Raw genomic sequence first — 23,679 nt, 5'->3', positions numbered from 1 at the left:
TTCGTTGGCTCTGCGCGATGCATCCTGGGACACGTAGTTCATTCGGTCCTTAGAGACAGCCACTATAGAAGCAGAAAGACTCGGTTTCCCGGCAGGCTTCACGGTGGTGGGTAGAGAGAGACTGCGCGTGTTGTTTCCAGGGAAACGTAGTTCGGTAGCCTGCATCGCCAGCTGTCTCCAGCAGAGGTGAACTCAGTTTCCCAAGTGGCGCTGCGGAGGCCAGTGCGAAGTCGGGCTTTCCCGGCCTACCGTAAGGTTTGAACCGGGCGGCGGCAGTAGTCGCTGGCACAGGTTCGGTGTGATGGCGCAAGTGTCGTGCGTCTGGAAAGGTCTCGACCAAGATTCGGTACCTTTTAACTCCCACCTGATATCTGCATATCAGGGCCTCCCTCTTTTCCTCCAGTTCCCCAAGGACGCTGCTCCCCTGACTAGTCCCAGAGACGCAGTTTTGGTCTGATACTGCATCCTTACCTTTAGTATTGCATCCCCCACTCACCTCTTTAGATCTGACGTTGTGGTCTTTCCTGGGCTGTGCCTTGGGTGTCCACAGTTGGGAGAACAAGGGCACAAGATGCCAGGGAGCCAGACCCCTGCCGCAGGCTATGAGTAGGAGCCTGAGCTGGTCTGAGCAGCTCGACGCGCTTCTCAACGCTACTGACGGAAATGTGGCCAGGATTAAGGTGAGGGGGCGCCTGAGTCCCCCGCCCTCTGGTTTAGGGGATGTGGGTTAAGGGACTGCAAGACAGAACTCATTGGCCTGTGCATTTGTTCTTTTGTAGCAAAGGCTGTATCCCCTTGGAGTCTCCACCGCGGGTATTGTCCCTTTTTCTACCTATCCCTCAGCCTTTTCTCTTTCCAGAATCTGCCTTTTTCCAGTGCCTATGCCGTCCACTATTCCTTCCAAATTCCAGCTTTTTCTTTTCCTGAACAAACATTTTGCCCCCCCGCCCCCCCCCCCCCAATAGGCTCTGCACTTGTCCCTTCCTTATTCCCTCAGCAGGAGACCTGACTGGGACCTGGATTTCCCCTCATTACTTGCCTCCCCAGTCCGGAGTCCAAGCTCAACAGCCTTGGGCTCTAGAGACTCCCATTGTCCCAGAGAGACTAAGTTGGGCTGAGGCCCGTAGTGCATCTTCTCTCTGGGATGAAGTTACTATTCTTCGATCCCAGCTTCGATCCCAGGCTCAGGTGAGGCATGGAATCCTAGGTGAGTATGTTTGGGGTTTGCGTGAGATGAGGATACCAGGGGTTGGGGGAGCCCCTTACACAATAGCTCATGTGGTTTTTCTGGCTGGGTAGGTGACTGAAGCACTAAGGCAGGCTGTGCAGGGCCTGCTGGAAGAGCGAGTGCAGCAGAAGTACCAGATCTCTGCGCTAGAAGGTATCTGATCAGTTCTTTTCCTCATATACACAGCCTCATATGTGTGAACACATTTTGTTGCACTCCTGTTGTGTGTGTGCTTGTGTCTTGATTTGTAAGTGGAGTCTCTAGGCTCATGTGTGAAGTTCTTAGAGGGGCTGATCCCCAACTTGTCCCACTACAGCATCACTAAGGTTGCTGCAGGGGGGCCCAGAGCAAAGGGTCCTTCTCCTGGAGCAACGCCTGGAGGGGCTGAGAAGGGAACTGCAGGGTCTTCGAAGCCAGGTACAGCAACAGGCCCGAGCCCAAATACAAACAGGACCACAGAAGTGCAGTGCTACCAGTGGCCTTCACCAAGAGCTGCAGAATGAGTAAGTGATGGGCAAAACCTCGCCTTCTTCAGGCCTCTGAACTCCTGGTACTCTGGTAGCCTCCTCTGGGCTTGTTAATTGGCTTTAGAATGACACTGCTGTCATCCCTGCAGTCCACAACTGCTGTGGGAGGAGTCAGAGATTCTTCGGGAGGAACTGAAGTTGCTGCGGGACCAGCTGAGTGAGTAAAAGATTGGGGGTGGGTATGAAGTCACCTGTTCCCTTTTCTGGAAAGCCTTCTTGCTTTCCTAATAAATGACCCTAGCTCTGACTGCTTGAGCTTCCTAGAAATCTGGCCAAATATTTTGTCTTACCTCTCATGGTGTGAGTCTAGTCTCCCCAGTCAGCTTGGAAACTTCTCAACAGCTGGACCAGAATGCTTCTGTCCTAGTTTTCAGTGCCAGAGAAGGGGAAGGAAGGAAGTTGGAGAACATCCCCCTTACATTTTCTCTTATCCGCAGGCCAGCACCAGGAGCTGCTGCTGAAACAGATGACTGAGGGGCGGCAAGCTCAGGCCCACAGCTGGAAGGTAGGACCAGGATCGGACCTATCTGTTCACATCTCCCTTTAGAGGCCCCTTCCTTTCTATGTCTATCCTGTTTTGCAGGCGGGCCAGGATACCCTCTCCTATCCCTATCTCTTTCCTTCTCTTCCCTGTGCTGACTCCACCTGCCTCCAAAGCTCTTCTTCCCAAGCCCTCTGCTCCAGGCCATGAGAAACTATCTTTGTCCACATGAGGGTTCCAAGTGTGCTGAAGAGGCTAATTGTGGGGAGGGGGAGCTGCTCCTGGAGAGGGAGAGGTTTGGTCCTACCTGGGCCCATGGTCTGGCAGATGTTGGATCAGCTGGAAAGTGGCCAGGAGGGCAAAAGTCACACCCTGGAGGCTGCCAGGACAGGTCCAGGATGCCCGGTGGGAGCACGACCTCCTCAGGTCAGGGAGTATGGGTGCTTGTGGTAGTGGAAGGGATTTGTCTCACAGAGACCAGGCACTAGGGACCAAAGTTCAGCTATCTTAGATTTGAAATGGGCTGGTAGGGGTGGTATGATAGGGGTTGCAGCCCATACGGGCAGTACTGGGCATTCTTTACTTGACACAGAGTCACCGAGGTATTTCTATATATTTGGAGGATAAAGGGGGAGGGGACTGGAGTCCTAGCCTCAGGAAGGAGGACAGTTCTGTGCTGGGAGGGCCCCCTTGACCCACCATCACCATCTCTGCCTCTGATTCTTTCCCCTTTGCAGGACTTCCATTCACGTCCTCCAGTCTAAGCTGCCCTTGGCTGCCACCTTCGCCATGTCTCTTTCTTCATCTGGCTCTGAAGTCAGTCTTCCAGACAGTAACAGTAGTTGGGAACTTTTAAGGTAGCTAGGTGGGGGTAAGGCATGGATCTGGGGGAAGCTGAATCTGAATGGTGCCTGGATGCCAGCTGCCTAATTGTTTGACATTGGGTAGAATGGAGTCTCTGCCTCTTTCTTTGTGAATCCATCAAACTCTGTTGCTCCTTATCCCAAGTCAGGCCTTTATGTCCCTCCCCATCAGGGCCCACAGCCTAGGTCTGTATGTATCACAGTGCTTGCTGATGATTTGTTCTCTCTTCCCTTTCTTTCCTCTTAGATCTCCAGAGGCATACCCTTTCTAACCTGGAGCCCAGCAGCTTTCAGCTCCAGGCCCAGAGCCCTATACTTTAAGGGCCCCAAGATGCTCCTGAGTGACTGTAAGGACTTGTAAGGGCAGTAGAATGATGTCTTCTTTGCTCACCTTCCCCTCCAAGGTCCTGTTTCTGGGTCCCCTTCCCCTCCCCTCTTGATCTAGCTGGTGTTTGCCCTCCCTACTGAGGCTTGTCACTGCCTGTCCATCCTTACCCACAAGCAATAAAATGGTTTAATTCTCCATGATGTGTTTTCTGTGAATCAGCACCCACATGGGATAGACTCAGCTGTACCTTTCCTTCTTCCTGTGACTTGACTGCTTCCTGCCACCTCTCTCTCTGAAATCCAAGTTCATAGACATTTATAACTGTATCTTCTGAGTGCAAGCCCTGTGCTCAGTGAATGTTGGAAGGAAGAGCTCCCATTCTGGTGGGTAGAATCAGGTAGGACAATGCTCTGGGGCAGTACTGCTATGGGGATGCAGAGGAGGGCAAGATACTCTGGTGGGCCCTTGACCTGGTAAATAGAAGGGTTCCTCCTTTTTTTTTCAGCTTCTGCCTCTTGAGGCTCACTCTAGCCCATCCACATTTCTTCATCCTCAGCAGTCCAGGCTGCATTTCTGCAGCAGTCTCCTCCTTAGTCTCTCTTCTTTCAGTCTCTATCTCTAGTCCAATGGCGTTCAGGACTTTTTAACTGTGACCTCCAGTAAGAAATACAGTTTACACTGTAGCCTAGTAAATATAAATTTATGTATTTATTAACTGAAACAAATTTTATGATTCAATACTATTCTTACTAAGAGTTATGCACTCTGACATTTCCTATTATATTTTTTAAAATGCTTTGTGGCTATTGGTTCTGATCCTTCCACCACTTGGTTGCTCTCTGGAAGTATACCTTCCTAGGTAGACTAAGGGAAGCTTTACTTTTTCCTTACCTGGGCTTTGTATTCTAGACAGTGCAGTCCAGGATTTTCCTAGAAGTAGCAGCATGTCACTGAGGTCTCATTAGGTCTCTTCCAGTGCTAAATACAGCCCAAAAAATAATGTCATTTATCCACCAAGTGGATGTTTATTGAGCATAATACATACCAGTCCTGGTATATATTTGTCCTAAGCTAAGATGTGCGGTGGACTCCCATCTCTTAGCTCAGTCTAGCTGGGAAGAGGAGACAGTTATCTGAAATAAAAACATAATAAAAGGCTGGGGTGAGTAGGGCAGGAACTACTTCCTGTTTTGGGGTACATTCAAGGCCCTGGCCTAATCAGCAGACAGGTCATGAAGGGTGGGCCTTTGACACCTGAATAGCTATAAGGCAATCCTCATGTTTTCTTCCCCCTCAGCATTAGGGAGATTGATGAGAATGGAATGGTAGAGATGAGACCTGGGTCAAACAGAACCTGTTCAAAAAAACAAAACCCAAAAGTTCCCATCAAGGCTCATCTTCCTGCTGAAGCAGGTACAAGGAACCCCTGTCTTTTACATCTTTTACTGGGCAGGTGATATATCTGGCATAATGGCACTATTTAATCTACTTGCTACCAGTGCTCTACTTATTTATCAACTACTTTGCATCAATGTCTGTGGAAGACAGGTTTGCAAGGGTGCCAGGGCTCCAACAGAAACATTAAATAGCAATGTGGAACAATGGTATTTGAACTGTCACCAGGTGGCAGCACATGATTTGTTGCCAGGAGAATGATACAGAAAAGGCTTTGGGCCAAGGGGACTGGGCGATGGTGACTTCTTTTCTCCCTTTAGAGATCCTGTGAGCTATCAGTCTTCCTAAAACAGTGTCCTGTAAAGGCTACTCTCCTGCTAAAGAACCTCTTATAATTCTCACAGCATACAAAAGAAAGGACAAGTTTGGCATTTAAGCTGAACCCACATTTAACCTCTTCTCTCTCCATTCTATCTCTTACCACACATCTTTCTTAAACTTTGCCACCAAAAATGCACACCACCTATACTCCAACTGTTCAAATCCCACTCATCTGTCAAGACCCTTCCAACAGGAGGCAAGTCTAAAGGTGGCAGAAAGGAGGTCTCTAACCCCAGGGAGCGTGGGTGCAGGAAGGCCATACTCCACTGTTTGCCTGCTCTTGCCCTGCAAGCTTCAATCTGCTCAGGCAAGAGATCATCAAGGCTCATGCCTTGATGGCATGAGGTCCAGGCGTATGGAAAGCATGAGGAAATATGTGCCTGTTGAACAGCTGAATAGCATTCTTATTCCCTACCCTGTTTTCAAGCCAGCTCAAGTGTTAACCTCCTGGAAGAAGGCATCATCAAATCGAATCTCTTAGTTTAGATGTATTGCTCGCTCAGCATTTATACCCATTGCTCTTAATATCTCAAGTCGCTAATAATTGTTTATTTCAGTTTTCCCTCCACACTATAGTGAAATCCTGTCCGACTCTGCGTTCATACGGCTTTTGCCTACTCAAGTCCTTATTCAGCTATATCTTCACCAAGCCAAAAGCCGCGCCAGTAGAATCCATTTTCTGTTGCCTTTATCAATTACCAAGCGCTTATATGTTTGGCATTTTGGTTGGCCCATTTTGTGTTTACTGTCCCGCCCTCTGAGAGGCTCCTGGGCTCGGGTTTTCCCCAGGTGTATTCCCTCCTCCTTGGTTCCGCCCTTGGTTCCGCCTTTCCCGCACACTGCCTCTTCTGTTTTTACTTCTACTTCCTTCCTATTGGTTCCCTTCGTCCTCCAGAGTTGGCGCTTTGGGCTGATGATTGGCTTTTCTGAACGCCCATTGTGGCCACCCTCATACCACGTGGCCTTCCTAGTGCTAATTGGGCAATTCCACAAGCTCGTTTTTCCAGGATTAACGATTGATTGGCTGCTCTGAGGGAGGGCTTGAGAAGGGGGCGTGACCGTTGAAACCCCGCCCCTAGCTTCCCTGCCCGCCTGGGCAGGAGTTTCAGTCGCTCGCGGCCGGGCAGCCCAGGGCGCTTCCAGCTGCGCTCTTTGGCTCGCCGGCCGGATCATTCTCCTGGCCTCGCCGAACAGGCGGGGGGAGCGGCCCCGACTGCGGGGTCATGGCAGTAGCCTCCTCGTCCTCCGCCGCCGCTGGCCCAGCCGAGTCGCCGGCTTCTGCGCGAGGGAGCCCTACCGCCTCCGCAGGCTAAGAGCCGCTGCCGCCTCCGAGCTGTGAGGGCTACTATGCTCCCTCTTTGCCTCCGCCTCCCCCTCCCGCCCGCGCAGGCATCCCTCTGGCTGCTCAGTCCCGCCTCAGGTAACGCCAAGAGAGCGCGTGGGGCACTAATCCGGGGCACCCCGGCCCGCGTGCGCGGCTGCCACCCGCCTGGGCTTCGGAGCATTGGTGCTTCGGTCTTTTAGCACTGGCAAGACTCCTCGCTTCCCGGAGCCTTCTCTCAGCGGCTGGGGACACTCCTCGACCCCTTCCCCTACTCTTTTCACTTCCCTCAGGGTCCCGGGACGGCTCCTCCCCCCCCGCCCCGCGCCTTCTCCCTCCCCACCTTAGAGGCCCGGAACCCGTAGAAGTTCCTTCATATCTGGGACCAGGTCCCCGACTCCTCTCAGGCACTTTCCCCACTTCAGAGACTCAGGACTCCTTCATTCCCTTGGAGAACTCCCGTTTCTGAGACCTCCAGCTCCACCCTGACAGCTCGCTCAGAGATCTGGACTCCTTCACTTTTCTCAAACGTAACACCCTCGAAAACACCCACTTCTACCCTCGAAAGATACTTCCCTCCCCTCAGACACTACTGGCTCCTTTTTTTCACTCCTCCCCTGTCATCCCTCCTCTCCGCATCTTTCCTTTTCCCTCCTCTGCCTTTTACCCTTCACTTTGAACACTCTGGACTAAGTCAGTATTCAGATTTAGCTAGAAGTGAAACCGGGTTTGTCGAATTTAAAAACTTTTCAATGTATCCCTCTGAAAAAAACTTTGCTAAATAATTTGGACTTTATTCTGTAGGTATGGGGAGCCATTGAAGCTTTTAAGCAGGAGTTTGGTATGGTTGATTATCTCTGGTGAAAATATGGAGGAAGAATTCAAAGTGAAGAGCGTGGAGGCAGAAAGCCTAGGTAGGCAGGAAAGTAGTGTGCTAATCCAGGTCAGAGGGGAATAGTGGTAGGAAAATGAAGAGAATGGCATGCAGTTCCATGAGGTTTCAAAATAGAGTTGAGAGAATTAGGGGATTTCTAACTTGGCTGATGGGATGGATTGGTAGTGTTAATTGAAATAGGGAACATAAAGAAGCAATTTTGAGGGAAGGTAATGAATGTGGTTTTGGACAAGTTTAGTTTGAGATGTTTTTCAGGTATCATTGTGGGTAGATGGAAATTTGGGTCTGAAAATTGGGAGAAAGTTTGGAACTGAATACATATATTTGATAGTCAACCAAGAGTATATGGGGGATATTTGAAGCCTTAGTATGGGATGGTAATACTGAAAGAAGAGAAGAAAAGGGCTGTGGACCAGAAGGAATATCATTGTTTGAAGGGTAATAGACACTGAGAAAGAGAGGTTAAAACAGTGGGACAAGAATTAGAACAGAATGGCATTATGATAGAAGCCAAAGGAAGAAAGGGTTTTAAGAAGGGAGAGGGCGACCATCAGTGTATGATGTGGTGTATGACCAGTAGAATGAGAATTCGGAAGAAACCACTGAATTTAGTAATTAGGAGATCACTTGCTTTCTTTGAAAGACACTTTAGATAGCGTGATGGTAGGAATGATGGCAGTAGTCAGATCGTGATGGATTGAGGAGCAAATGTGAGACAGTGAGTGAAATTACTCTTTCAACAACTGTGGTTGTGAAGGAGAGCTGATAGTAGTGAAACACCTTTGTTGAGGTTATGCTATATGCCAGGTATAAAGATGCGTTATAGATCACAACAGCCTTGTTTATGTATCAGTATCCCTCTTTTACAGTTGGGAAGGCTATAGGCAAGAATTTGAAAAAGGTCTGTTTAGCTCTGAAACCTGTGTTCTTTCCACTATGGCACATGTGTGTTTTTCTTTTTAGTATGGTAGGTTGAGGGGAAATTTTATTTAGGAGATATGTTGGGCATTTCATTCTTTGACACCAAAAGGATAGACATCGAGATGGATAATAATGTGGTAGGAGGGAAAGAAGGTGAGAGAGTTTAAAAGATGGTTTTATTTTGTTGATGTGATCAGTTATCTGTGTGGAGACGTCAATTATCTTTGGAGACTGAAGGAACTATGGTGAGTTTCTGGCTTGAGTATTATGGCCATGGAAATCTTCAATGGAAAATGAAAGAGGAATAGATTAAGGATTCTTTTTTTAATTAATTAATTAATTTTTATTTTTGGCTGCATTGGGTCTTCGTTGCTGCACGCGGGCTTTCTCTAGTTGCGGTGAGCGGGGGCTACTTTTCATTGCAGTGTGCAGGCTTCTCATTGTGGTGTCTTCTTGTTGCGGAGCACGGGCTCTAGGCGTGCAGGCTCAGTAGTTGTGGCTCGCAGGCTCAGTAGTTGTGGTGCACAGGCTTAGTTGCTCCGTGGCATGTGGGATTTTCCCGGACCAGGGCTCGAACCTGTGTCCCCTGCACTGGTGGGCGTATTCTTAACCACTGCGCCACCAGGGAGGGAAGTCCCTGGATTAAGGATTAAATAAAAAAGTTTGCTGACACATTAAACCCAGTTAAAATTAGAAATATATATTTATAGTGGGGCCCAGGAGCATGCATTTGCCACTTCTCCAGCAGCCTAAGAGCAAGAGGGCAAAAAAGATGATTGGGTTGATCCAGAATTGGAATTTACAAGAAAGAAAGGTAAAATGGAGAGTAACTTCACATTGCTAGTGATAGTGTGGGAGGTATGATGGTATGATGCACTTTGAGCGTCAGAGCTGGGGCTGTGAGAAATAAAACCTTCATTGGGGCTGGTGTACTTGGAGAATAAGGAGACAGAAATGTGGTTGAAGACTAGGTTTTGTAAGAAAAACAGAATGAGAAAGCTGAGAGTTCAGTATAAATATAGTTTCAAGGTAAAACAAAAAACAGTGTAGGGACTTCCTTGGTGGCGCAGTGGTTAAGAATCCGCCCACCAGTGCAGGGGACACGGGTTCGAGCCCTGGTCTGGGAAGATCCCACATGCTGCGGAGCAACTAAGCCTGTGTGCCACAACTACTGAGCCTGCTCTCTAGAGCCTGTGAGCCACAACTACTGAAGCCCGCATGCCAAGAGCCCATGCTCTGCAACACGAGAAACCACCGCAGTGAGAAGACTGCGCACCACAGTGGAGTAGCCCCCACTTGCTGCAACTAGAGAAAGCCCACACACAGCAACGAAGACCCAACGCAGCCAAAATGAATGAATGAATGAATAAATAAATAAATAAATAAACTTAAAAAAAAAAAACCAGAGTGTAACTGTCTCAGTGCTGTTGAAGGGGAATAGAGGTATAGATTATTGAAGTAGTGGGAGGTTAAGGGGCTATAAAGGATATTGATATGTCATCAATATGGATGTCGTAGTTGCCCACTATGAAGCGGGAAATGGAACAGAGAAGATATTGGGTCCTATATGTGGGGCTGCTCAGAACTAAGGGACCCAGAATTGAGTTGGACATTCCTTGGCACTTGTTCAAAAGCAGTACTAGGTGGTACAGATATTTGTGTGTGAATTAATGTCGAGATCCTCAAATACTTGATGCCGTGGATGTATGATGTATTATTCTCTCAAACAGATGTCTATTTGGGATGGTCTCAAACACAGATCTTTTGTGATTTGGAATATGATAGGCCTGTTTAGTTCTGTTTAAAAGTGTATGTGCTGAGAAGCTAGACTAGGGAATCTCCAACCCAGTATCTCCAATGACATTTTGTACTTAACGTTATTTGTAAAAAGTAAATTACACATTTACATATTTTCATGTACTCATTCCCTGGCTTATTTAGAGTAGGAAGCTGAGTTGCTTTAATGATTTTTTTTCTCTATGTGAAAGTGTTTATATATATAATCTTCGTGTTGTACATTTCCTCTTTCTGCAAAATGAATGTTGTGTTGGAATTTTAAATCTATGATAAGGGCTTTTATGAGAATTTTGTCTCCTTCTGGTAAATGAAGCCCAAGTATTACATTGTATAGTGTGGGTGATGGTGAATGTTTTGGGCCAACAATGAGTATTATACTGTTTTCCAAGTCATCATATGGAGATGACTTCAATGTGGTCTCCCTGGTGTTATTTCTGCTGAGCACTTGGAGTGGTTGTTTCAGAGAAAGGCTTACTTGTGATAATTTTTAAATCTTACATTCCTGAAAATTTCAGAAAGGCAGTGTGATATAAGGAAAAAAATGCAAGTCCTAACTGTCATCAACCCTGTTATGATTAGCTATATGATTGTAGGCAAATTTTTTATCCTCTGAGCGTTAGTTTTTTTAAATTTAATTTTTGAATAGGTAATACATTCAAATGGTTAAATAAATAGTTGCATATTTATATATTTTATATAAACAGTGAAAGTCTCACTCCTATGCCTATTCCTCATCCACGCAGTTCCATGTCCCTTGCCCAACCACTTTTACTGGTTTCTTTACACTCTTTTAGACTTTCTTTAGGTAAACACTTACAATTATGAATGTATTTTTCCTACTTTTCATGCAAAAGTTAGTCCATAATCCCCACTGTTCTGCACCTTCAACCCATTACCCCCAAAATGCTTTTTCACTTAATGTATCTTGGAGATCTTTCCAAATCAGTACATAGAGAGTTTCTGCTTTTTTTCAAAAAATCTGCACAGTATTTCATTGAATGAATGTATCATAATTTAACTAGTTCCTTATTGTTGTACATGTGTGTTGCTTCTACTCTTTTGATATTATAGGCAATTCTGTAATGGAGACCCTTGAACATGTGTCATTTTACATGTGTGCAAGGATATTTGTGGGATCACTTTATAGAAAGTGGGATTTCTAAGTCAAAGGATATATGCATTTATAACTGAAATATGTTGCCAAATTGCTTCCCTTTGGGGTTGCTCCAAAATGTGCGTTGCCTGTTCCCTCACCAACATTAGCTGTATCATAGCTAATACTTACATGGTACTTACTGTGTACCAGATACTGTTCTAAGTGCTTTATATACATTACTTCATTTTATCTTAATAACATCCCTTTGAGGTAGGTACTGTTATTATCTCCGTTTTTCAGATTAATAATTTGAGGAATAGAGACTTTAAGTGATTTGCCCAAATCACACAGTTACTGTGGCAGAAATTCAAACCAAGTATTCTGGCTTCAGGATTGGTGTTACTAAGATTATGTTTTACTGTTATCAAACTTGAATTTTTGCCAGTCTGATAGAGAAAAATGATACCTCAGAGTAGTTTTAAGTTTTAAAATATTACGTTAAGATTAAGGATCTTTTTATATTGTCTGATCACTCATGTTTCCTTTTCTGTAAACTACGTGTTTAAATTCTTTACCTGTTTTTCTTTTGAGTCATAGGTCTCTTTCCTATTGATTTCTAAGTTTCTCTCTCTTTTTATATATGATATAAATATATATATTTATGTATTGATATATATGTATTTATATATGTATATATATCATATATACATGTGATAAGATAAATTTTTTATGTCTGGGGTATGTATTGCAAATATTTTCCTTTGACATTTGTCTTCTGACTTCTTTTATTCCCATGCAGAACTTTTAGATTTTTATGTAGACAGACTTATCAATCTTGTCTTCTATGGCTTTTGGATTTTGAGTCATAGTTAGAAAGACCTTCTTCATCTCAATCATTAGTTTTTTAATCTATCCAGTGGGAACAAGAAAATAGAATTATTGTGAAGGTCAAAGTGCTTTGTGAACTGTAAACTGTAAATCATTATACAGATGAAATGTGTTACTTATTAATTTGTCTTCTGAACAAATTGTATAGAGGTTGTCATCTCTTCTCCTGCATTAAATGGAATAGGATGACAAATTTTTGTTTTCTGCAGTGTGGGAAACTAGGGTGGTATTGATCTTGTGGTCAGTGTTTTTCTTGGACAGTTTGCATGGGATCTTTTTCAAAAGTAGGCACAGTGGAAATCCTGAAGTATTTTTACATACTTTAGTCTTTGTTGTTCTTTGTATTAGGTATAATTGGAATCTGACTAAAACTTCTCAAAAATTGTTTTGCTTTCACATTAGCTATGGTTGACAAATTTGCACATTATTTACTTTGGGTATTGTATTCCTACTGATCGGTAGGAATTTGTAATTTGGGAGAACCCCTCACTTTTGTGTGTGTGTGTAAGATTATTAAATTAATGCATGTTCATTAAGGAGGAATTGGGGACTAGAGATGATTTTAAATTATTCAAATCTCCCCAAGATTCAGAGTTAATAGCCAATGTTAACATTTTGGACTCTCAGGATTCTTTTTGTGTATGTGTTTGTATTGTCATTACCAACTCTCTAGGGTTTGGCATAGTGCCTGGCCCTTAGTAGGTGCTAAATAAATATTTGTTGACTGAGTGAATGAAAGAATGAATATGTTTTTACACAGGAAGTATGGAATCTCAATGTCTTATTTATTTTCATTTTTTTATCCACTGTAGATTTTGATTCATATAGTAGTATTAAAATTTGTGTGCCATAATTCACTTGGAGGTGAGTAAGTTCAAGTCTAACCCTCACGGAGCTCAGAGTCCAGTGAAAGAGACAGATAAGCAACAATTAAAATACTGTGTGATAACTATAATAACAGAGCTTTGTGGAAGGCATTATCAAAACACAGAAAAAAGAGATTGAGTGGTCAGAGAACACTTCCCATATGAGATGATCACTGGAGAGCCATGTAGAAGAGGTCAAGAAGAACATGCCAGGGAGAAGGAATATTCCTTCTAGGTACTGAAGTATGAGCAGGACTCTACAAGTAGTTCTCTATGTTTGGAGCAGATTGTGTCTGTGGGTAGAGGAATAGAGATAGATGAGGCTGGAGATGTGGGCAGGAGCCAGATAAGAAAGAGCCTTTGTATAACACATGAAAAGTTCTCAAAAGTTTACTTATTTTGAAGAATAGATTGGGAGAGGTGTGAGAGTGAAGGTAGGAAGACCAAGAAGACGTTAATTAAGCACAACAGCTGGAATGAGATGAACATCACTTAAGCCAAGTTAGGAGGGGAAAGCTACGCTTGAAAGGAGGGTTAAGTCTGAGGGATAATGATTAGGCCAGTTTTAGTAGAGCAAAGTCTTTGAATGCCAAGCTAAGGAATTTTATATGCAACAAATGTCATTGAATTTTTTTTTAATTTTTTAATTTTAATTTTTGGCTGCATTGGGTTTTCGTTGCTGCATATGGGCTTTCTCTAGTTGCGGCGAGCGGGGCCGACTCTTCGTTGCGGTGCGTGGGCTTCTCATTGTGGTGGCTTCCCTTGTTGCGGAGCACGGGCTCCAGGCACACGGGCTCAGTAGTTGTGGTGCATGGGCTTAGTTGCTCCGCAGCATGTGGGATCTCCCCAGATCAGGGATTGAGCCCGTGTCTCCTGCATTGGCAGGCGGATTCTTAATCATTGTGCCACCAGGGAAGCTGCCATTGAATTTTTTTTAACTGTTATGTGTGTTATGTGAATTGTTACAGGTTGCAGTTTGCTTCCTTCCCACTAGTCTGAAATGATGTTGAAATCTTTCATGCTTATGAAATAGTAGAGATATTATCAAAGACAATTGTATTTAAACAGAAGTGAAATTTCAGACTGGAATATGACCCTTTATTTGAAAAGTATATATGTGTATATATATTAAAGAACTATGAAAATAGGCATTGTTTGAAAATACCTTTTACAATAGTTATGTACTCTTTCCTTTGGATTCTTAAGACCAGATAACTCTCTGGCATGGTAAGGCTCTGGTCTTGTTGAAGCTTTACAAAAAGTATAAGGAAATCACATTAAAAGTCCTCTTAAAGCTCCATAGTTACATTAGAGAATACATTTTTAACTGGAATTGGAATTTTTTTCCTGAATTTAAATCAGAAAGAAAACATTTTAAGGAAGCAAACCCCTTCCAGAAAGTTAAAGAAATGCCAGGGAGTATGCTGTAGTTAATATGAATTTGGTCAAATTACTACAGCTCAGCTTTTGTATTTGTATTTCTGTATATTAATAATTAAATGCTTTAAGAGACTCATGTTCATTATACATTGATTGTTAAATTATGTTCAGTTTGCTATATTTATTGTCAATATAACATTACAGAAAGTTTAGAATAAGAGTAAAGAATAAGTCATAAATTTTCTACCCAAAATAACATTATCACTTTGGTATAATTCCTTTATTTTTTCCAGTGCATACTTTTATATAATTATCATCATTGATTATTCAATTTTTGTATTTTTGCCCCTCCCTCTTCCCACTTAACATATAAATTTCATCTCATGTAGTCTAAGCTATTGTAGTGGGAGGGATGAAAGGGTGATTTTTAGTTGTTCTAAGCTTTTAATCTTCATTTTTTAAACAAAAGTAATGCAAGATCATTGTAAAAAAACTGAACAGAAATGTATTCCATAAAAAAATGAGTCTTGGGACTTCCCTGGTGGCACAGTGGTTAAGAATCCACCTGCCAATGCAGGGGACATGGGTTTGAGCCCTGGTCCGGAAAGATCCCACATGCTGGGGAGCAACTAAGCCCATGCGCCACAACTACTGAGCCTGCGCTCTAGAGCCCACGAACTACAACTACTGAGCCCACATGCCACAACTACTGAAGCCCGCGTGCCTAGAGCCTGTGCTCCACAAGAGAAGCCACTGCAATGGGAAGCCCACGCACTGCAAGGAAGAGTAGCCCCCGCTTGCTGCAACTAGAGAAAACCCGCATGCAGCAATGAAGACCCAACACAGCCAAAAATAAATTAAAAAAAAAAAAAAAAAGAGTCTTTCTTATAATCACCTCTTCCACCAAGATAAAGTTTAATATATGCATTCCTTTAAATTGTTTTTTTAGATATATACTGTTTACTATTATATTAAAAAATAAAAATAAGATTGCACTATACATTCTATTTTGCTAATAGTGACACTGTCAAGTGACGATACCAATATCTTGGTATCGTCACTTGACAGTGAAACTTGGACATCTCTCCATGTTAGTATATATAGAATTTACCTCATTCTTTTAATGACTACATAATACATTATTTGGATGTACTCCAGTTTATTTAACCTACCCTATTGATGGACATTTGGATTGTCTCCAGTTTTTTTCTGTTACTGACAACATGTAAGTTAATACATTCTTGTACATTTATCTTATGTCTGCTTATAGTAACTCACTTTTAATGGCTATAAAATATTCCCTTTAGTGGAAATAATACATTTGAGAGAGAAATAAGGTTGAAAAATGTTTTTTGGTGAATATTTTTTGACAATACTTCATGTTATAAATTTTGTTTTGCCTTTTATCAGATTCCTCCTTTGACCTTTGTAATGTAAACTATAGAAGAGCCTGCCCTAACCCCAGGAATCTAACTTTCTTTTTCTCTTGATTGCTTTCTTTCCCAGCCTCTGAAATAGACTTCTAACCACTTTATCAGAAGAGGTGAGTTGCCTATTTGACCTAGGTGGTCTTCTTAAAATCAAATAGGAAAATTTATCAAAATAAAGATTATCCTGGAAATTTATTTATCTATCTATTTTTTTTTTCACACACACACACTGTATTTTATTTTTACAAGAGATAAATAGACTGACACCAAGCATTGTACATGGATGACCACAACAAAAGCAACAATGATTGCAATTACCAAACATGAAACACACTCATACTATGTCATAATATTGACATTCAGTCCACTAATCCTCCACTCTAACAGCTCCTTTACTTTGCAGTGAAAATTGATTTGTATATTCTTTGCCTCTGAGTCCTTGTGGGATTTTTTTTTTTTAATTCAGCCAGAAAGTCACAAAAATTATACTCATCCTCATCAGTTCACTCAGTCCCATGTAATTAATTTTTTTTTTATCTTGATCTTTTGTTAGCACTTTTATGAGTTCATCAGTTTTTCATTAGAGTTCTGAAAATGCTTATTCATTCAGTTCAGCAGTACAGTCAGTTACCAGAAACCTGTACTTGTCAGAGTCTTTTCCATGAATTTCTTGAAGATGAAACCCTTTTATAGGAACATATTTGCAAAAGCATCAGAGTACACCCAGAACTGTCTGTAAATGACAAAAGACTTAAAAATGACCACAGTTAAAGATTTGATGAAAGTTCATAATAATGCAGTTGACAAGAAAATTAGTTATTTCTGAGATATACATTTTAAAGTAATAACTAGGATTATTACTTATAACATTATACCAGAACATATAAGATTTTTAGAAATTTCATGTAACGTCTGAAACACTTATATTAACATATTTCCATACAAATACAAATATAAGATTTTTAGAAATTTCATGTAATGTCTGAAACATTTATATTAACATATTTCCATACAAATAACCCAATGAAGGTTTAGTATTAGTTGTTCTGTTTGTTTGTTTTTTTATACTGCAGGTTCTTATTAGGCATCAATTTTATACACATCAGTGTATACATGTCAATCCCAATCGCCCAATTCAGCACACCACCATCCCCACCCCACCACAGTTTTCCCCCCTTGGTGTCCATATGTCCGTTCTCTACATCTGTGTCTCAACTTCTGCCCTGCAAACCGGCTCATCTGTACCATTTTCCTAGGTTCCACATACATGCATTAATATACGATATTTGTTTTTCTCTTTCTGACTTACTTCACTCTGTATGACAGTCTCTAGATCCATCCACTTCTCAACAAATGACTCAATTTCGTTCCTTTTTATGGCTGAGTAATATTCCATTGTATATATGTACCACAACTTCTTTATTCATTCGTCTGTTGATGGGCATTTAGGTTGCTTCCATGACCTGGCTATTGTAAATAGTGCTGCAATGAACATTTGGGTGCATGTGTCTTTTTGAATTACGGTTTTCTCTGGGTATATGCCCAGTAGTGGGATTGCTATCTATTTATTTTATTTATTTATTTTTGGCTGCGTTGGGTCTTCGTTGCTGTGCGTGGGCATTCTCTAGTTGTGGCAAATGGGGGCTACTCTTTGTTGAGGTGTGTGGGCTTCTCATTGCGGTGGCTTCTCTTGCTGTGGCACACAGGCTCTAGGAATGCGGGCTTCAGTACTTGCGGCCCACGGGCTCTAGAGTGCAGGCTCAGTAGTTGTGGCACACGGGCTTAGTTGTTCCATGGCGTGTGGGATCTTCCCGGACCAGGGATCGAACCCGTGTCCCCTGCCTTGGCAGGTGGATTCTTAACCACTGGACCAGTAGGGAAGTCCTATCCTGGAAATTCATAATCCTCTTAGTACTTTAGCATCTCAGCTTATTTGAATGGGTCTAATATCAATCGGTTGATCTTGTGTCAAGCTTCATGTTCCAGCATAAAAAGTTTTAGATACATTTAGTGTACTTAGAAGATCAGAAGCTATGTTTTTTATATCCAGATTATGGGAAATAATAATCCTACTCAATTCTGTCCTAGTTAGATCATATATGTAATATTGTGTACATTTTTTTGCTATTGTGTTTTAGAGGAGCTTTGACAGTTTGGAGGGCAATTAAGGCTAAACTTTAAAGAAGATAACCAGGGAGCTCTTGATGCCATGTTTCATGGGAAACTTGAAAGACTTGTGTATATTTGCCCTGGAGAAAACTTGGTAACTGAACAGGTATCATAAAGAAGAAAACCAGACTTAATTTGTTGTATACTTGCAGCATCCAGAACTAGGATTAAGGTTGGGCTGGGGAAGAGAGAGAAAAGGGAACTCATTTTTATTGAATGCTTACTGTGTGTTATGCACCCTGCCTTTTGCTTCATTTATGCATTTTTATCCTTTAATTCTTTAGTGTGTTGTCATTAATTCTCATTATAACTCAGTGAGATACAGTTAATATTTACCTCTATTTTATAAATGAGGGGAGAAGTTAAGTAACATGCCCAAGGTGATTCAGCTACTTAGCTGGAATCAGAATTTTTTAAACTTGTCTTGTTTAATTTATTTTGGTCACATACGTATGTTTTAAATAATATGTAACAGTGTTATTTTAGAAAAAATTTTTTTTCTGCTCTCATTTCATGAAATTTTATCTGTCTTTACATGCTTTTTCAATCTCAGTATCTTTGCCATCACTAGATCTTTTCTGAATTATCTAGCACAGTTTGCCATGGTATATCATCTGCTCTTCCCTCTAAGCTCTTTTATTTTTTTATTGTAGCAAGTTTTTTTTTTAGTAGATCTTGAGATTTTTAACTTAATTGTGATGCTATTTATTTATTTATGGCTATGTTGGGTCTTCATTGCTGTGCGTGGGCTTTCTCTAGTTGTCGCAAGTGGGGGCTACTCTTCATTGCAGTGCACGGGCTTGTCATTGCTGGGGCTTATCTTGTTGCGGATCATGGGCTCTAGGCGTGCGGGCTTCAGTAGATGTGGCACGAGGGCTTCAGTAGTTGTGGCAGGTGGGCTCCAGTAGTTGTGGCTCGCGGGCTCTAGAGCGCAGGCTCAATAGTTGTGGTGCATGGGCTTTGTTGCTCCATGGCATGTGGGATCTTCCTGGACCAGGGATCGAACCCGTGTCCTCTGCATTGGCAGGTGGATTCTTAACCACTGTGCCACCAGGGAAGTCCTCTAAGCTGTTTCAGAAAGAGTATTTTTTGAATATGTATATGCTACTTATTAGAAATTTTATTCCAAGCAACAAGTACTCATTCACACAACATAAGACCATTTGGTTTTTTCATTTCTGTCGTTGGTGTTTGTGAGCTCTATGCTGTATTCATTTGCTGGATTCTTTTTTTAAAATTAATTAATTAATTAATTTTTTGGCTGCATTGGGTCTTCGTTGCTGCATGCGGGCTTTCTCTAGTTGTGGTGAGCGGGGGCTACAATTCGTTGCTGTGCGCGGGCTTCTCATTGCAGTGGCTTCTCTTGTTGAGGAGCACGGGCTCTAGGTGTGTGGACTTCAGTCGCTGTGGCACATGGGCTCAGTAGTTGTGGCTCACGGGCTCTAGAGTGCAGGCTCAGTAGTTGTGGCACACGGGCTTAGTTGCTCCATGGCATGTGGGATCTTCCCAGACCAGGGCTCGAACCCGTGTCCCCTGCATTGGTAGGTGGATTCTTAACCACTGCGCCACCAGGGAAGCCCTGGATTCTTTTTTTTTTAAACCTCTTTCTTGGAGTTATAATTGCTTTACAATGGTGTGTTAGTTTCTGCTTTATAACAAAGTGAATCAGCTATACATATACATATATCCCCATATCTCTTCCCTCTTGCGTCTCCCTCCCTCCCACCCTCCCTATCCCACCCCTGTAAGTGGTCACAAAGCCCCAAGCTGATCTCCCTGTGCTATGTGGCTGCTTCCCACTAGCTATCGGTTTTACATTTGGTAGTGTATATATGTCCATGCCACTCTCTTACTTTGTCCCATCTTACCCTTCCCCCTCCCCGTGTTCTCAAGTCCATTCTCTAGTAGGTCTGCGTCTTTATTCCTGTCCTGCCCCTAGGTTTTTCATGACCATTGTTTTTTTTTTTTAGATTCCATATATATGTGTTAGCATATGGTATTTGATTTTCTCTTTCTGACTTACTTCACTCTGTATGACAGACTCTAGGTCCATTCACCTGATTACAAATAACTCAATTTCGTTTCTTTTTATGGCTGAGTAGTATTCCATTGTATATATGTGCCACATCTTCTTTATCCATTCATCTGTCGATGTTCACTTAGGTTGCTTCCGTGTCCTGGCTATTGAAAATAGAGCTGCAGTGAACATTGTGGTACATGACTCTTTTTGAATTATGGTTTTCTCAGGGTATATGCCCAGTAGTGGGATTGCTGGGTCATATGGTAGTTCTATTTTTAGTTTTTCAAGGAACCTCCATACTGTTCTCCATAGTGGCTGTATCAATTTACATTCCCACCAACAGTGTAAGAGGGTTCCCTTTTCTCCACACCCTCTCCAGCCTTTATTGTTTGTAGATTTTTTTTTAATTTTTTTTATTTTTAATTTTTTTTTTAGTAATCTTTTTATTTATTTATTTTTATATTTATTTTTGGCTGTGTTGGGTCTTCGTTTCTGTGCGAGGGCTTTCTCCAGTTGTGGCAAGCGGGGGCCACTCCTCATCGCGGTGCGCGGGCCTCTCACTATCGCGGCCTCTCCTGTGGCGGAGCACGGGCTCCAGACGCGCAGGCTCAGTAGCTGTGGCTCACGGGCCTAGTTGCTCCGCGGCATGTGGGATCTTCCCAGACCAGGGCTCGAACCCGTGTCCCCTGCATTAGCAGGCAGATTCTCAACCACTGCGCCACCAGGGAAGCCCCATATTGTTTGTAGATTTTTTGATGATGGCCATTCTTACTGGTGTGAGATGATATCTCATTGTAGTTTTTTTTTTTTTTAAACTTTTTTAAAAAATTAATTAATTAATTAATTTATTTTTGGCTGTGTTGGGTCTTCGTTTCTGTGCCAGGGCTTTCTCTAGTTGCGGCGAGCGGGGGCCACTCTTCATCGCAGTGCACGGGCCTCTCACTATTGTGGCCTCTCTTGTTGCGGAGCACAGGCTCCAGACGCGCAGGCTCAGTAATTGTGGCTCATGGGCCCAGTTGTTCTGTGGCATGTGGGATCTTCCCAGACCAGGGCTCGAACCCGTGTCCCCTGCATTGGCAGGCGGATTCTCAACCACTGCACCACCAGGGAAGCCCCTCATTGTAGTTTTAATTTGCATTTCTCTAATGATTAATGATGTTGAGCATTTTTTCATGTGTTTGTTGGTAATCTGTATATCTTCTTTGGAGAAATGTCTATTTAGGTCTTCTGCCCATTTTTGGATTGGGTTGTTTGTTCTTTTGATATTGAGCTGCATGAGCTGCCTGTAAATTTTGGAGATCAGTCCTTTGTCAATTGCTTCATTTGCAAATATTTTCTCCCATTCTGAGGGTTGTCTTTTTGTCTTGTTTATGGTTTCCTTTGCTGTGCAAAAGCTTTTAAGTTTCATTAGGTCCCATTTGTTTATTTTTGTTTTTATTTCCATTTCTCTAGGAGGTGGGTCAAAAAGGATCTTGCTGTGATTTATGTCATAGAGTGTTCTGCCTATGTTTTCCTCTAAGAGTTTGATAGTGTCTGGCCTTACATTTAGGTCTTTAATCCATTTTGAGTTTATTTTTGTGTATGGTGTTAGGGAGTGTTCTAATTTCATTCTTTTACATGTAGCTGTCCAGTTTTCGCAGCGCCACTTATTGAAGAGGCTGTCTTTTCTCCACTGTATATTCTTGCCTCCTTTATCAAAAATAAGGTGACCATATGTGCATGGGTTTATCTCTGGGCTTTCTATCCTGTTCATTGATCTGTATTTCTGTTTTTGTGCCAGTACCATACTGTCTTGATTACTGTAGCTTTGTAGTATAGTCTGAAGGCCAGAAGCCTCATTCCTCCAGCTCCATTTTTCTTTCTCAAGATTGCTTTGGCTATTCAGAGTCTTTTGTGTTTCCATACAAATTGTGAAATTTTTTGTTCTAGTTCTGTGAAAAATGCCAGTGGTAGTTTGATAGGGATTGCATTGAATCTGTAGATTGCTTTGGGTAGTAGAGTCATTTTCACAATGTTGATTCTTCCAATCCAAGAACATGGTATATCTCTCCATCTATTTGTATCATCTTTAATTTCTTTCATCAGTGTCTTATAATTTTCTGCATACAGGTCTTTTGTCTCCTTAGGTAGGTTTATTCCTAGATATTTTATTCTTTTTGTTGCAATAGTAAATGGGAGTGTTTTCTTAATTTCACTTTCAGATTTTTCATCATTAGTGTATAGGAATGCAAGAGATTTCTGTGCATTAATTTTGTATCCTGCTACTTTACCAAATTAATTGATTAGCTCTAGTAGTTTTCTGGTAGCATCCTTAGGATTCTCTATGTATAGTATCATGTCATCTGCAAACAGTGACAGCTTTACTTCTTCTTTTCCGATTTGGATTCCTTTTCTTTTTCTTCTCTGATTGCTGTGGCTAACACTTCCAAAACTATGTTGAATAATAGTGGTGAGAGTGGGCAACCTTGTCTTGTTCCTGATCTTAGTGGAAATGGTTTCAGTTTTTCAGGATTCTTTTTTTTAATTGACAAAAAGTTTATCATCTTTTGTTTCTGAAGCCTTTTTTGTTATTATTATGAGAAAAATGTAACAAACACCCATTTACCCATATAACAATTGTATATAACAATTAACATTTTGTAAAATTTACTACATCTTTTTTTTCTGATATATTTTAACACAAGTACAGACATGATATTTCACTTCTATTTCTGTGTGCATCTCCAAAAGTAAGTCTTATACAATCTTAATATCATTTTCACACTTAAATTAATAGCACTTTCTATTATCAGCTAATAGTAGTCCTTATTAAAATTTCCCCAGCTCTCTTTTATAACTAGTTTGTTCAAATCAAGATCCAATAAAGTATCATTTTTGTATTTAGTTGTTAAAATTCTTAATTCTCCTTCAGAGTCAGAATTTGAATATAGTACTGTGCTTTCTCTATGCTTTCCTTTCCTTGGAAAGAAGAAGCTTTGTAACGATCAGATCTTTTCCATAATAGAACAGGCATGGAGGAATTAGTGAGCTCTTTGTTCCTGGTGTTGTTTCAGTAGTCTGAGTTAACTCTGGCCTCTGTAGTGTCCAATCCAGTGGACACTTTTCTTCATATTATTTGGTGGATTTGTGACATCTGATATGTTTGTCGTTCCCACCTTTTTTAAAAAAATAAATTTATTTATTTATTATTGGCTGCATTTGGTCTTAATTGCTGTGTGCAGGCTTTTCTCTAGTTGTGGCGAGTTGGGGGCTACTCTTTGTTGTGGTGCATGGGCTTCCAACTGTGGTGGCTTCTCTTGTTGCGGAGCACGGGCTCTAGGCACACGGGCTTCAGTAGCTGTGGCTTGCGGGCTCTAGAGTGCAGGCTCAGTAGTTGTGGCTCACGGGCTTAGCTGCTCCGCGGCATGTGGGATCTTCCCGGACCAGGGCTTGAACCCGTGTCCCCTGCATTGGCAGGTGGATCCTTAACCACTGCAACACCAGGGAAGCCCTGTCTTTCCCACCTTTGACCTGTGTGACTTACTTCCTCTTGGTTTTATTCTTACCTGTATTGTTTCTTTTTGTCTTTTATATGTTGATGTTCCCTTGGCCTCTTTTTTTTTTTTTTAAATAAATAAATAATTTGGCTGCATTGCATCTTCGTTGCTGCATGCAGGCTTTCTCTAGTTGTGGCACATGGGTCCTAGGGAGCAC

The 23,679-nt window shown here is 42.1% G+C and overlaps 2 protein-coding genes across 5 annotated transcripts in view; both read left to right on the top strand.

The window, feature by feature from the left end:
• Window positions 1-155: 155 nt before the first annotated feature.
• CCDC163 (CCDC163 homolog) lies at window positions 156-3,622 on the top strand. 3 transcript variants are annotated; one of them, XR_009497701.1, is made up of 10 exons: window positions 156-346; window positions 505-680; window positions 780-813; window positions 998-1,188; window positions 1,300-1,381; window positions 1,545-1,731; window positions 1,845-1,912; window positions 2,193-2,260; window positions 2,974-3,052; window positions 3,347-3,394. XR_009497701.1 is itself a non-coding variant. In XM_059898069.1 (9 exons), the coding sequence occupies exons 2-9, from the start codon at window positions 603-605 to the stop codon at window positions 3,458-3,460; spliced, it is 822 nt and encodes a 273-aa protein (XP_059754052.1). In that variant the 5' UTR covers window positions 156-346; window positions 505-602; the 3' UTR covers window positions 3,461-3,622. The 3 variants fall into 3 exon arrangements, 2 of the variants coding, with proteins under 2 accessions (XP_059754052.1, XP_059754061.1); XM_059898069.1 differs by lacking the exon at window positions 2,974-3,052 and having other exon boundaries at window positions 3,347-3,622; XM_059898078.1 differs by lacking the exon at window positions 2,974-3,052 and having other exon boundaries at window positions 239-291; window positions 551-680; window positions 3,347-3,622.
• Window positions 3,623-6,295: 2,673 nt separating this feature from the next.
• Window positions 6,296-23,679, top strand: part of TESK2 (testis associated actin remodelling kinase 2) — a 130,804-nt gene continuing 113,420 nt past the window's right edge. For both annotated transcript variants that reach the window (XM_059921495.1, XM_059921487.1), the window contains exon 1: window positions 6,296-6,623. The gene's annotated coding sequence lies outside the window, so the exon portion shown is untranslated. The remainder of the gene's footprint in view (window positions 6,624-23,679) is intronic.

Source organism: Balaenoptera ricei, chromosome 1 (genome assembly GCF_028023285.1).
Source record: "Balaenoptera ricei isolate mBalRic1 chromosome 1, mBalRic1.hap2, whole genome shotgun sequence".
In the NCBI taxonomy this organism is placed as follows: Eukaryota; Metazoa; Chordata; class Mammalia; order Artiodactyla; family Balaenopteridae; genus Balaenoptera; species Balaenoptera ricei.
The sequence above is the reverse complement of the archived record's forward strand: the minus strand, read 5'-3'. Positions and strand labels throughout refer to the sequence as shown.

Bases quoted from the DNA above. Each gene is read 5' to 3' on its own strand.
- CCDC163 (XM_059898069.1), top strand. From the start codon at position 603: ATGAGTAGGAGCCTGAGCTGGTCTGAGCAGCTCGACGCGCTTCTCAAC. The intron at 1,732-1,844 runs GTAAGTGATGGG...TCATCCCTGCAG, and splicing joins CACCAAGAGCTGCAGAATGA to TCCACAACTGCTGTGGGAGG. The intron at 1,913-2,192 runs GTGAGTAAAAGA...TCTTATCCGCAG, and splicing joins GTTGCTGCGGGACCAGCTGA to GCCAGCACCAGGAGCTGCTG.